This window comes from Trachypithecus francoisi, unplaced genomic scaffold (assembly GCF_009764315.1).
Source record: "Trachypithecus francoisi isolate TF-2019V2 unplaced genomic scaffold, Tfra_2.0 Lachesis_group13, whole genome shotgun sequence".
Classification (NCBI taxonomy): Eukaryota; Metazoa; Chordata; class Mammalia; order Primates; family Cercopithecidae; genus Trachypithecus; species Trachypithecus francoisi.
The window spans coordinates 128848762-128862055 of NW_022681458.1; the positions used below are offsets into that span (position 1 = coordinate 128848762).

The window sequence follows — 13294 nt, forward strand, 5'->3', positions numbered from 1 at the left end:
TCATCTTATGCAAGGATGTCTGTCAAACATCACAATTAAACATGCCAAAGGAGAAGCCATGTTGTAAAAATGTCCACTTAACCCATCAAACATCTCAGACCCATTCTTTGCTGACTTCTAGAATCCCATTGTTAAAAATTTTTTCTTTCTTTTTTTAAACAAGGGAAAGTAGACAGAAAGATGCTGGTAAATGCTAACTGTCCATATTCACATAGAGACCCAGTGTACTCTCTGAGCCCAACATACAGAGACAGCAGGAAGAAAGCTAGAACGGAATGCTCTGCTACACAAGGGCCTAGAGCCCCCAGCTTCCAGCAGAGCGAAGGGGGCAGGTTTTTCTCTTTTTCCACAGAGCTGGGTGGTGTTGATTCCATACAGTTTTTGCTCAGACAGGAAGGGATAAAAATGAATTTCGAACAGAAAGGGGTAGAGACTCTTTTCCCATTGTATTCTGCTCAAGGTATTTCCCCCAAAATAAGTTGAGAACCATAGTGTAAAGAAACCTCAAGAACAGGGAGACTGAGCACAAGTGGGGGCGGGGACTGCAACTTGCTCCCAGGGACTGGAGAAAATGTAAAAAAAAAAAAAAAAAAAAAAAAAAAAAAAGGAAGGCTGGAATCCATCAGTGTTCTATTAGTCATCTCCTTCATCCTCCTCTCCCTCCTCCCCTTCATCATCATCTTGGCTCATGTTTATTTCCTAAAATTATTTTGGGCCGGGTGTGGTGGCTCATGCCTGAAATCTCAGCACTGGGGAGGCCGAGGCGGGTGGATCACCTGAGGTCAGGAGTTCGAGACCATCCTGGCTAACAGGGTGAAACCCTGTCTCTACTAAAAATACAAAAATTAGCCCGGTGCGGTGGCGCGCGTCTGTAATCTCAGCTACTGCGGAGGCTGAGGCGGGAGAATCGCTTGAATCCGGGGGCGGAGGTTGCAGTGAGCCGAGATTGCGCCACTGCATTCCAGCCTGGGAGGCAGAGCGAGACTCCAACTCCAAAAAAATACAAAAGTATTTTTGGCTTTTCATTCACTTTGACTTGATATAGTTAAACACATACCCTCCAAAGAGATAATTCATTTCTGGGTGGGTTAAATGCTACCTATTCCAAAATAATTTTAAACTGGTTTACATTAGTTAAAAATAAATGAATAAATAAATAAATAAAGGACAAAGCAGTCCCTGCAGACTAAGCTGCAGCTGCACGAATAAGCAAAGCTAAATCGGCTCCTAAAATTTAAAAAGTCTTCCTTTCATCATGCCCCCTGGAAGGTAGCTATCAAAATTTTAGGGTTTTAAGTCAAAGATGCTCAGAAACATTAAGACAATTGTCCTTACTGTGCCACCGAAAGGCTAAAGGGAGTAAGCTTTTAACAAACGTTTAACGGAGTAAGTCCCAGAGTCCACATTGGATTTCATCGACTGTTAAAGCTCTCTGGTCTCAGCTGTTGGCCCAACGAACCTTCCCCAGACCTTGAAGACCTGCAGCCGACCCACCACCCTGGAGAGCGGAAGTGCGGAGAGACGCTGGACGCCCCGCCTCGGAGATACGACGCCGACCGCCCGACGCTCTGGCCTGCTAGGGCTCCACTCGGTAGCCGGAAGTCCTCTAGCGTTCGCCTTTAGGAAGCGGAAGTAAGAGTGCGGCCGGCAGCCGGGCAATTGCTTTGCGAGGCTGGGTGTTGAGCCGAGCCGCGGGAAAGGCGCGTGTCGGCTTCTCAGTGGCGCAGCCTGCACCGCCGCTGCAGCCCCGCCCCGCCCTGGCGTTGTCCCTGGCCCTGTGGCGGACTAACCACGGCCCGGGCATAGGCGGCAAGGGAGACGCGAGCGGTGCGTGTGCCGCGGCTGCGCTGCTGGTGACAGGTACCCAGGGGTGGCGTGAGGAGGCCTCATGGACGGAGAGAGGGTTTGGGGCGCAAGGCGACCCTGTGCCCCCGTCACATTGAGCTTTCGCCTCTACCGTGACTCAGTTTCCCCTCTGGTGTCCCATACCTTCCCCTATTCGGGAGCGCCCTGAGTTGCCCTCATGGTGGTCTTGGCAAGGTATCGCTTCCGCGGGGGTGGCGGCTGGCTCTGTTCGGAGATCTTGGACCTTTTTTGAAGAGCTTTAGATCCTTGTGCCCAAGTGCAGAAGGAAGTGGGGGAAGTGTCCTACCATGAATTTAGACCAAGCTTGATCCTCAGTGATTGAGAACCAGCACTTTGCTGGACCCTGATTGCAGAACGACATGCTTTTTAAAATAGATTTCTATTTTTCCTAAAATGAATTCGGGTTGATGTGCCTTGGTTGCTGTTTTCGTTTACTACTGTGATCTGTTGGCTGGAAATTGGATGATCCGGTTTCACTTTTAGTGTGGGACCTGCCAGATTGAGATCTGCGGCGTCGCCAATAACTTAGAGATGTGAACTGTTTTTGTTCCTTAGCCAGAATCTGCAGTTGTTTTGCATTTCTTGCCAGATTTGAGAAGGAGCATATTTTGTTCGTTTGAAATCCTGGGGTCTTTTGCCTTATTGTGCCACACTAACTGTTTCGGAAACATTCACAGATGCACTTGCCAGCCAATTTTAGTGTAAAGTGCGCTCTTTCTTTCAAGAATCTTAGACTTGCAAGCGTTTGAAGACCTTTTAAATAGCTATTTAACAACACCAAAAAACTTGGAATGATTGTAGCCTTTCACTTTGCCTTTTTTTTTTTAAGCCAGTCGAATTTAGCAACACTTGACTTCCTTTTGATAAACTTAGCTGAAGCTTATTTTTTAAAAATTCTTATTTATTTTTTTGTAGAGATGAGGTCTTGTTACATCCCACTCTGATCTTGAACTCCTGGCCACATGAAACTTATTAAAGGAAGTGAGCATAATACTCGTATAGTAGCATAGCACATTTATAATGCACATTGAACTTCAGGGGAATATATTAAACTATGAAGAAAATTCTTTTAGAACTTTCCTGCAGCTGTCTCTGAGCATTTTCTTTTTTAATTTAAGTTTCCCTGTAACAATACAAGACAATGTGATAATTTTCTTTTTCTTTTTGTTTTTGAGATGGAGTTTCGCTCTTGTCTTCCAGGCTGGAGTGCAATGAGGCGATCTCGGCTCACTACAATCTCTGCCTCCGCGGTTAAGTGATTCTCATGCCTCTGCCTCCCAAGTTGCTGGGATTACAGGCACGTGCCACCACGCCCAGCAAATTTTTTGTATTTTTTGTAAAGATGGGGTTTCACCATGTAGGCCGGGCTGGCCTCGAATTCTTGACCTCAGGTGATCCACCCTCCTTGGCCTCCCAAAGTGCTAGGATTGTAGCAGGACAAGCCACAGACAAAACCCCTCAGACACCGAGTTAAAGAAGGAAGGGTTTTATTTGGCGGGGAGCTTTGGCAAGACTCACATCTCCAACAACGGAGCTCCCCAAGTGAGCAATTGCTGTCCCACTTTAAGGGGGTCCGCGTGAGAGGATCGTGATCGATTGAACAAGCAAGGGGTATGTGACTGGGGGCTGCATGCTCCAGTAAGAACAGAAGAGAACAGGACAGGGATTTTCACAGTGCTTTTCTATAGAATGTCTGTAATCTATAGATAACATAACCGATTAGGTCAGGGGTCGATCTTTAACTACCAGGCCCAGGGTGTGGTGCTGGGCTGTCTGCTTGTGGATTTCATTTCTGCATTTTAGTTTTTACTTCTTTCTTTGGAGGCAGAAATTGGGCATAAGACAATATGAGGGGTGATCTCCTCCCTTAGGATTACAGGTGTGAACCACCACGCCCGGCCTGATGTGATCATTTTCATATCAGATGTATAATAACCACTTCTAGCTGAAATTAGATTTATGTGGTTCACAGGAAATGGTTTTGCTAATAGATGCATAGTAAATGTGTGTTATGCTTAATAATTTGAGAAGTTAATTTGTTTCTTTAAAAGGATACTTCCTACTATTTTTCCTTGCCACTATCTCATATATAGAATCTCAGATAGCCATGTATAAACTTGCAGATTGAATTTTTTTTTTTTTTTGAGACAGCTGTCACCCAGGCTGGAGTGCAGTGGCACGTTCTTGGCACACTACAGCTTCCACACCCTCCAGGCTCAAGCAGCCACCATGCCTGGCTACTTTTTGGTATTTTTAGTAGAGACAGGGTCTCATTATGTCTCCCAGGCTGGTCTCGAACTCCTGAGCTCAAGCGATCCACCTGCTTTGGCCTCCCACAGTGCTGGGATTACAGGCGTGAGCCACCCTCCTGGGCCTGCATATTGTTTTCTAAGAGTCTGTTTTTTTTTTTTTTAACTAAAAAATACTATTATTTTAGTTTAAAAACAGGAGAAGAAAAAGTTGGTGATGACTTAGAATTTTCATGCCTCTTCTGTTTTCCAAAAAGTGTAAAGGGTTTTTTTTTTTTTTTTGAGACAGGATCTCACTGCCCAGCTGGAGTGCAGTGGTGCTGTCCCTGCTCATTGCAACTTTAAGCAATCCTCTGATTTCAGCCTCCCAAGTAACTAGGACCATAGGCGTGTGCTACCCTGCCCTGGTAATTTTCAAATTTTTTGTAGAGATGGGATCCGTGTCGCTCAGGCTGGTCTTGAACTGACCTCCAGCAATCCTCCTGGGTTGACCTCCCTAAATGCTGGGATTATAGGTGTGAGCCACCATGCCTGGCTCATAATATTTATTAATATTCTCTATATTTTACTGCAGATAAATAAGCAAGAGATAGTGTTTTAATTTTTTTATTTTTATTTTTTGTTTGTGAGACAGAGTCTTGCTCTGTTGCCCAGGCTGGAGTATAGTGGCATGATCTTGCTCATTGCAGCCTCCACCTCCTGGCCTCAGGCAATCCTCCCTGTTCAGCCTTCTACAGATGGTTGTTGATAGTTGAGCCTAGAACTTGTTAAAGAGTGTTTTCTGTTTATTCATCATGCCGCAAGTATAATGCCTATGATCATGCAACACCACATGACACATTCTGATGGCCCTTATCTCAGACTGTCTTTATAAGCAACATTTAAGGACCCGTAGGGTCAGAGTGATAAGGGAGCCTATAAAATGAAGACATACTCAAACCAGAGACCACTCCTCTTCCCGTTCCTCTTCCCCTTCTCCTCCTCCCTCTTTCTTTTTTCCTCCTCCTCCTGTCCCGCTCTCCTCCTGTCCCGCTCTCCTCCTGTCCCGCTCTCCTCCTGTCCCGCTGTGTTGCCCAGATGCAGCACGGATCTCCTGGGCCCAAGCTATCTTCCCACCTCGGCCTCCCAAGTAGCTGGGACCATAGGTGCATGCCACCATGCCTGGCTGATTTATTAATTTTTTTTTGTTTCAAAAGAAGCTGGCAGTGCCTAAACTTAAAATGCTTCTAAAAGCCACTTTTCTATTTGGTGTAGTTTATTTTGCTTTTGCCCATCATTCTTCAGAGATATTGTGTGTTATATGAAGCAGGATGTTAACACAAATGATGCTTTTTATAAAAGGAAGGTATTGACTGGTCCCCAATGTGGACGGCCTACCTCAATGATAGATTTTATAAGCAGTACGAAGGAACTGGGATGAGACGGAAGTGAGCCTTAGCAGAGCGAACATCCGGAAGCCACGGATAGGTTAGTGCTTCCCACATAGTCATCCCCTTTTAGCTCTCATTCAAATGGGTAGAGCTTGGATACTGACTTTTCTGTAGCTCAGGGGAGGTCTAATTAGGGTTCTGTTAGGTGGACTTTGGGGATGAAAATCAGAGACATCTGCAGCTGGACACCTTTTTCTGAAATTGTCCGGATGCTGTCTGTGAGGATCTTGACAGGCTTGGAGCGGCTACTGAGGGAGTCAGGAGGCCTGCGTTCTGTGGCCATCCACTTTGCCAGTGACCCCAGATCCCTCATTTTGTGGATGGGGACAGTTGGCTTGGCAAGCCACTACAATTTTACATTTCTTTATTTCAGAACCTGTCTGAGTTTACATTTGAGACCTGTTATGTTTGTTTGCTAGGGCTACCATAACAAAGTGTCACAAACTGGGTGCCTTGGAACAACAGACATTTACTGTCTCACCGGGCTAGAAATCCTTAATCAAAGTTTCACAGGACCACGTTCCCGCTGAAATCTTCTTAGGAGAATCTGTCTTTGACTCTTCAGCTTCTGGTAGTTTCAGGCATTCCTTAGCTTACAGTATAATTTTAGTGTGTGCTTTTGTCTTCCCCTGGTGGTCCCCTGGGTCTCTGCATAGTTGTCCCTCTGTGCTGTCTTTCTCTGTCCAGATTTCTCCTCTTTATAACATCAGTCATTGGATTAGTGCCCACCTAATAACCTTGTTTTGACTGATGACCTCTGTAAAGAATGTATTTACAAATAATAAGTTGACATTACGAGGTACTGGGGGATAGGATTTCCATATCTTTTTTGGGGGACACAGTTCAACCCTTAATATCCATCGTTTATATTTTCATCTATCTCAGTTTTGTTTTCATGCTTTATAAAGTATGGTTGTGTGCAAGCTGGTGTGCCACCAACTGATTTTTATACCCCTGTATACTGTAGATTCCTTGGGAAATGAAGCAGAGCCTTTGAAGGAAGGAATGTAATAACCTAAATGCCTTCAGTTACGTATCAGTCACTCAGCAAATATCTGTTGGACTAGCTAGACATTAAGTGCTATTATATGTCAGAAGCATTTCTGTTTCGCTAACTTATGTTATTTTGTGTCTCCAAGTATTAGGATTGTTATTTTGTGTCTCCAGGTATGAGGTTAAAATTACCTTGTAGCAGACCGGGCGTGGTGGCTCACGCCCGTAATCCCAGCACTTTGGGAGGCTGAGGCCAGCAGATCGCGAGGTCAGGAGTTTGAGACCAGCCTGGCCGACGTGGTGAAACCCTGTCTCTACTAAAGATACAAAAAATTAGCAGGGTGTGGTGGTGCGTGCCTGTAATCCCAGCTACTCAGGAGGCTGAGGCAGGAGAATCGCTTAAACCTGGGAGACAGAGGTTGCATGAGACGAGATCGCACCACTGCACTCCAGCCTGGGCGACAGAGCGAGACTCCGTCTCAAAAAAAAAATTTCCGGCCGGGCGCGGTGGCTCAAGCCTGTAATCCCAGCACTTTGGGAGGCCGAGACGGGCGGATCACGAGGTCAGGAGATCGAGACCATCCTGGCTAACACTGTGAAACCCCGTCTCTACTAAAAATACAAAAAACTAGCCGGGCGAGGTGGCGGCGCCTGTAATCCCAGCTACTCGGGAGGCTGAGGCAGGAGAATGGCGTAAACCCGGGAGGCGGAGCTTACAGTGAGCTGAGATCTGGCCACTGCACTCCAGCCTGGGTGACAGAGCGAGACTCTGTCTCAAAAAAAAAAAAAAAAAAAAAAATTTCCTTGTAGCAAAACTTTTTTTCTTTTTTTCCTTTTAGGAGTTTGCTATAAAATGGGAGTTCTGATTGTACTCACTGTTCTGTGGCTGTTCTCCTCAGTAAAGGCCGACTCAAAAGCCATTACAACCTCTCTTACAACAAAATGGTTTGCCACTCCATTGTTGTTAGAAGCCAGGTAAGAGAACATTTTTTTCCCCTCCATGTATTTGAGTATCAATATAGGCTCTGACAGTGAACATTCAGGAGCTTTTTAAGCAGTGAGATTATCATCAAATGCATTTATGAAGAGCCTCTTTCAGTGTGCACCGTGGTATGTACTGTACAAAGGCTGTTAGGGCATAGCATCATTCAGTAGGACAAGGGCTACGTGGGTTTATAGAGATATGTAGGAACTTTAGACAAATAACTGTGTTGGATAAGTTAGTATGTTACTTTCCAAAAAGCATAACAAGGGAAGAGAGAGTTGTGTTTATTTATTTATTTATTTTTGGAGACAGGTCTCACTCTGTTTCTCAGGCTGGAGTGCAGTGGTGAGATCTTGGCTCACTGCGACCTCCGCCTCCTGGGTTCAAGGGATTCTCATGTCTCTGCCTCCTGAGTAGCTGGGCCTACAGAAATGCTCCACCACATCCTGTTATTCTTTGTATCTTTAGTAGAGACAGGGTTTCACCATGTTGGCTGGGCTGGTCTTGAACTCCTCAGTCTCATGTGATCTGCCCACCTTGGCCTCCCAAAGTGCTGGGATTACAGATGTGAGCCACTGTGCCTGGACAGTTGTATTCAAATTTCCTCCTTATTTGAAGGAAGTTTTAAGAGGTGATTGATAAAAGGAAAAGAAGAGGGCTTAGCAACTTGGGGGAAAGAGGACTTATTTTCCTTAAGAACCTGGAAGAAGGCTGGGTGCAGTGACTCACGCCTATAATCCCAACAGTTTGGAAGGACGAGGTGGGTCGATCACCTGAGGTCAGGAGTTTGAGACTAGCCTGGCAACAATTAGCTGTGCGTGCTGGCGCGTGCCTGAGCATCAGATTAGGAGATTATGCCCATGCAGCTCAATCTTTCTTTTTAAATGATAAAAACGGTGACTAGGTACAGTGGCTCATGCCTGTAAATCCCAGCACTTTGGGAGGCTGAGGTGGGTGAACTGCTTGAGTCCCGAAGTTTGAGACCAGCCTGGGCAACATGGGGAAACCCCATCTCTCCAAAAAAAAAAAAAATAGCTGAGTGTGGTGGTTCGTGCCTGTAGTCCCAGCTACTTGGGAGGCTGAGTGAAAGGATCACTTGAGCCCAGGAGGCGGAGCTTGCAGTGAGCCAAGATCACGCCGTTGCACTCCAGCCTGGGCAACAGAGCAAGACTCTGTCCAAAAAAAAAAAAAAAAAAAAAGAGAGAAAGAAATTACCTTACAATTAAAATGGGTAGAATTTTTCCTAAAACAACAGTTGTCTTAAAATTAGTGAAACACAATATAGTAAATAATTTCATGAGAAGTTTTGTATTCCAAGTGTGCTTTTTAGCTAGTGTTTGTAAATAAATGTAATGAGGTATCTGTCTGTATAGGTAGGGCTTAGATGCTTATGGATGGAAACTTATTTGATTGTATCTCAAGTAATCTAGAGGCAGAACTAGCAGAGACTTTCCAAAGGATAAGTGTGGGTAGACTGAGCAGCAAGCACTTGGTAAGTCTCAGTGTTTGAACGTGCTAGAAATGTGGACTGTCACATCACTTCGATCAGCCTTGTGGTCTGCGTTCTTCATCTTCAATTTAGAATTTTTTTTTTTTTGTGAGAGTTTTTGAGACAAGGTCTGTCTCTGTTTTTCAGGCTAGTGTAGTGGTATGATCTCAGCTTACTGCAACCTCTGCCTTCTGGGCTCAAGCCATCCTTCCACCTAGGCCTCCCCAGTAGCTGGGACTACAGGCGTAAGCCACCACCCCAGCTTATTTTTGTATTTTTTATAGAGACGGAGTTTCACCGTGTTGGCCAGGCTGTTCTTGAACTCCTGGGCTCAAGTGATCTACCTGCCTCGGCCTCCCAAAGTGGTGGAATTACAGGTGTGAGCCACCATGCCTGGCCTCTTGAGTTTTGTATTCTAACATTTTCCCCTTAATTCCTAGAAAAATGTGGGTGAAGAATTTTGCTATGTTGATTGTGTGAACGAATGGTTGCACCTCTTAAGGAAAAAGCCTGATTTGATATTGCCAAAAGGACCAGTGGGAAGGGGCATGCAGCAGCCGGTCTTGACTAGCTCAGGAGCCTAGCAGACTTTCTGCTAAATAGACTTCCTTCCATCGCCTCTCTCTGCCTTTCTTTCTCAGCATAGAAGTGGCAAAACAAAGACAAAACCACTGTATATATTTCATAGTGATAACTAACTTAGTAAATGGGTCCAGCTTCTCAAATGTCTGAACTTTATTAGATACGGCATAGTAGTAAATACGAAGTGGCTCTTTTTTTAGAGTTCTTATTGTGGGGAAGAAAAGCCCAATAAAGCAAATAACAAACAAAAAAACAGCGACTGAAGATATTTTGAGACTGCCTGAGCTAGACTGCCTGAGCCTGGACCCTAAAAACTAAAGTTTTTCTTTTCCTTTTTGCTAATCTTATTTTGGATGATTTGTTTGGTATAAATCTGTCATTGAGATTTACAATCCCTGCCCCCAACCCCGCTTTGTTTTTGAGACAGAGTCTCATTTTGTTGCCCAGGCTGGCGTTCAGTGGTGCCATCTTGGCTCACTGTAACCTCTGCCTCCCAGGTTCAAGCCCATTCTCATCCTCCTGCCTTAGCCTCCGGAGTAGCTGGGATTACAGGCATGTGCCAGCACGCCTGGCTAATTTTTACATTTTTAGTAGAGAAGGGTGTTTTACCTTGTTGGCCAGGCTGGTCCGAACTCCTGACCTCGGGTGATCTGCCCGCCTTGGCCTCCCAAAGTGCTGGGATTACAGGTGTGAGCCACCGTGCCCGGCCTGTGTTTAACATTCTTACCCTGAATTACATTTTGTTACTTTAACTTTTATTTACACTAATTTCTTGATATTTGTACTTCTTGATTATTGTACTAGAAGATTCCTATGGCATAAAACTATGGACTTTTGAGAAAGAATGCTAAATTTGCCAGCCCTAATTGCTCAATATTTTCGGTTTCTTTGGTCACTGTGAAGTGAACAGGGTATACTGTTTTCTTCATCAACTTGCTTATCACAAACATTTCCCCCTTTCATGATATCCCTGGTCATTTGCCATTTTGTTTTGTTTTTATTTTTATTAATTTTTTTCCTTGGCATGTGAAGTAAGAGCTACATTTGCCATTTTGGTTTACTATTTTTAGGCCCCTTCTCCTGTGGCTGTTTGTATACAGTTTGCCAAGGTAATACGACATGTAGGCAACTCATAGAAATGAACAATGCTTATTTGAATCCACTTAGTATTCACCTCCAGAGCTAGCAGAGCCCACCATTCTTCATTCTTTTATCTGTGGGAGACCCTGATGAAGGATCAAGGTACTCTGTCCATCTGGTTAAGGATGAAGGGTCAGAATCTTTTACTATACTTTATGGCATGCGGCCACCACAGATCTTTTGCCTTCCTTGCATCTATCCCTCAGGGACTAAAAATATTCCTGTTGTGTGTTTTTAGATTGGACCTGATGTTTGTGAAGGAGTTGTAGCTTTGTGGTTGTCAATGAAGTGATACTTATCTTTAATTGAAGTAAAACACTAAGTGTGTTTTCTGCAGTTGTAGCTACAGAAATATTACATAAGGAGGTATTATTGAAATCAAAACCAATAATCATTTATTGAGTGCTAAATTTTGTAATGACCCAAGAATGATAGAAGTATAAATTAAATAGACATGAATTTATATTCCAGCTTTTCCATTGACTAACTCTATGTCTGTAACCAAGTTAGTAGCATCTGCGAATTACAGCTTATTTATTTGAAAAACGGTTATATCTGAGGGTGGGCTGTGTGGATTTGAGGACACAAGTAAATATGCCAAGCGTAGTGACCGTCACATCATAGACCCTCCTTAAATATTAGTTTCTTCTCTCCTTCTAGTTCTACATAGAAGGAAGGCCAATGCTGATCTCCCACAATAGCTTTGGAAATTTAAGAAAACAAGTTGCTTCCCTATTTGTACTGTCTTGTGGGCGTTCATTCTGGTTGTTTGTAGCTTTTTTTGTGTTGTAGATTAAAAACTTATCCTAGATTATGGCATTTCAAAACATTTACATATGGTATAATGTACTCTCTCTGTACCCGTCACCCTGTTTTAACAATTAAGTACAATAACCACCATCACCACCACCTTCTCTCCTCCTGCACTAGAATATTTTAAAGCAAATCCGAGACATCATATAATTTGTAAAATCATGATTTTTGGGGGGAGGGGGAGGGAGTTTCACTCTTGTTGCACAGGTTGGAGTGCAATGGCGCGATCTCGGCTCACTGCAGTCTCCGCCTCCTGGGTTCAAGTGATTCTCCTGCCTCAGCCTCCTGAGTACTGGGATTACAGGCGCCCGCCACCACCCTCATCTAATTTTTTGTATTTTTAGTGGAGATGGGGTTTCACCCATGTTGGCCAGGCTGGTCTCGAACTCCTGACCTCAGGTGTTCCACCCACCTCCGCCTCCCAAAGTGCTGGGATTACAGATGTGAACCACCGTGCCTGGCCTGTAAAATCATAATTTATACTCAGTGGAATCAGTGTTATATAAGAAGTTAAAAAAACAAAAAGCAACAAAAATATACTTTAAAAAAGGCAGCATTTCTTTAATAATATCTTGTATTGTTCTTCTCTCCCCTGGGTTGTTTCAGTGGATCTGGTAAGCAATATTAGGACTGTTGCAAGTTTAGACCTTGTCAGACTTATGTAGGCAGTGGGGTGAAAAAAAATGTATGTTTTAAGAAGCTTCCCTGTAATTGTATGAAAACCATGTATTTGTGTGTGGCCTTTACTGGGGGAGTCTTAGCCTGTTTGAATCTTAGTTCACACCACACTGGTGAGTGTGTCACCTTACCCCTCTCTGCTTATCTTGTGAATGTGCCTTTAATTAATTAATTTAGTGTTTATTTGCACATCCTGGTGTATCTGTCTTAGTACTTGTTTTCTTTGACTATAAGCTATGCTAAGCTTGGTGTGGTGTCTATGTCAGTTACTAGAAAGCCTAGAAAAATACTACTCTCAAGGAGGCATTAAGAAATTTAACATATTATGATAATGGATATTTTCAGAAACCTAGTTTTAGAGAAGCTGTGCATTACCAGGAAATGTTTCTTATTTTTCCCATATTTCTGTGTCTAGCTGTGGAGTAGAGTGAGATTGTACACCTCAATGTTGACAAGTAATGGGAAAGTCTTCCTTTGGCTAGGTAAGCTGAGATCCAGATCTGTAGTTTGCTTTAAGACAGTGAAAGATCGCTACTGCATTAGTATTATGGCTTAGAGGAGAAGATAAGCAGTTGACATGAATCATTCAATTACTACATGCATTTCTTTTTAGGGGTTTTAGATTCTTGAATGAAGGGAAATTTAGATTGGTCATTATTTTAGTAGTGTAAAGTTGAAAAAAAAATTAAGATGGCATTAAGTTCTTGGATCTTATTTTGTTGGATCAGTGCTAATTTTAAACTAAGTTTGGATTTAGGGGTGTTAAAAGATTACAATATGCGGCCTTTAGTCTCCCAGAAATTTTTCTGTGGTTCATATTTTACTGTGGGAGAACTTTAGGCAAAACATATTTTTTGTTCTTTGTAAGGCCTTTCAGAAAATAAGTAAACAGAACTACTACTAGAATCATCAGTTCCTAGTTCTGCTTCCACTACTCAGTATTTTTGTCAGTGGGGTTTCATAAGCTTTCTTTATATTGAGACTTCCCTTTTATGTTTTTATTATTCCAAATTTCTTAAGAAATAGCTATTAGGTAAAAAAGTTCATAGGCTAAGTCATTAATAACTAA

The 13294-nt window shown here is 43.4% G+C and overlaps 1 protein-coding gene across 5 annotated transcripts in view; it reads left to right on the plus strand.

Annotated features, from left to right (window-relative positions):
• The first annotated feature begins 1628 nt into the window (after positions 1–1628).
• Positions 1629–13294, plus strand: part of UGGT1 (UDP-glucose glycoprotein glucosyltransferase 1) — a 104123-nt gene continuing 92457 nt past the window's right edge. For 3 of the 5 annotated variants that reach the window (XR_004441845.1, XM_033231910.1, XM_033231911.1), the window contains exons 1-2: positions 1825–1958; positions 7378–7513. Coding sequence is in view for 4 of the 5 variants with exons in the window: in XM_033231910.1 (XP_033087801.1) it covers positions 1889–1958; positions 7378–7513 (206 nt within the window). In the remaining variant the exon portion in view is untranslated. Of the gene's footprint in view, positions 1959–7377; positions 7514–13294 lie in introns of all 5 variants that reach the window. The other 2 variants (XM_033231913.1, XM_033231912.1) reach the window with 2 other exon arrangements.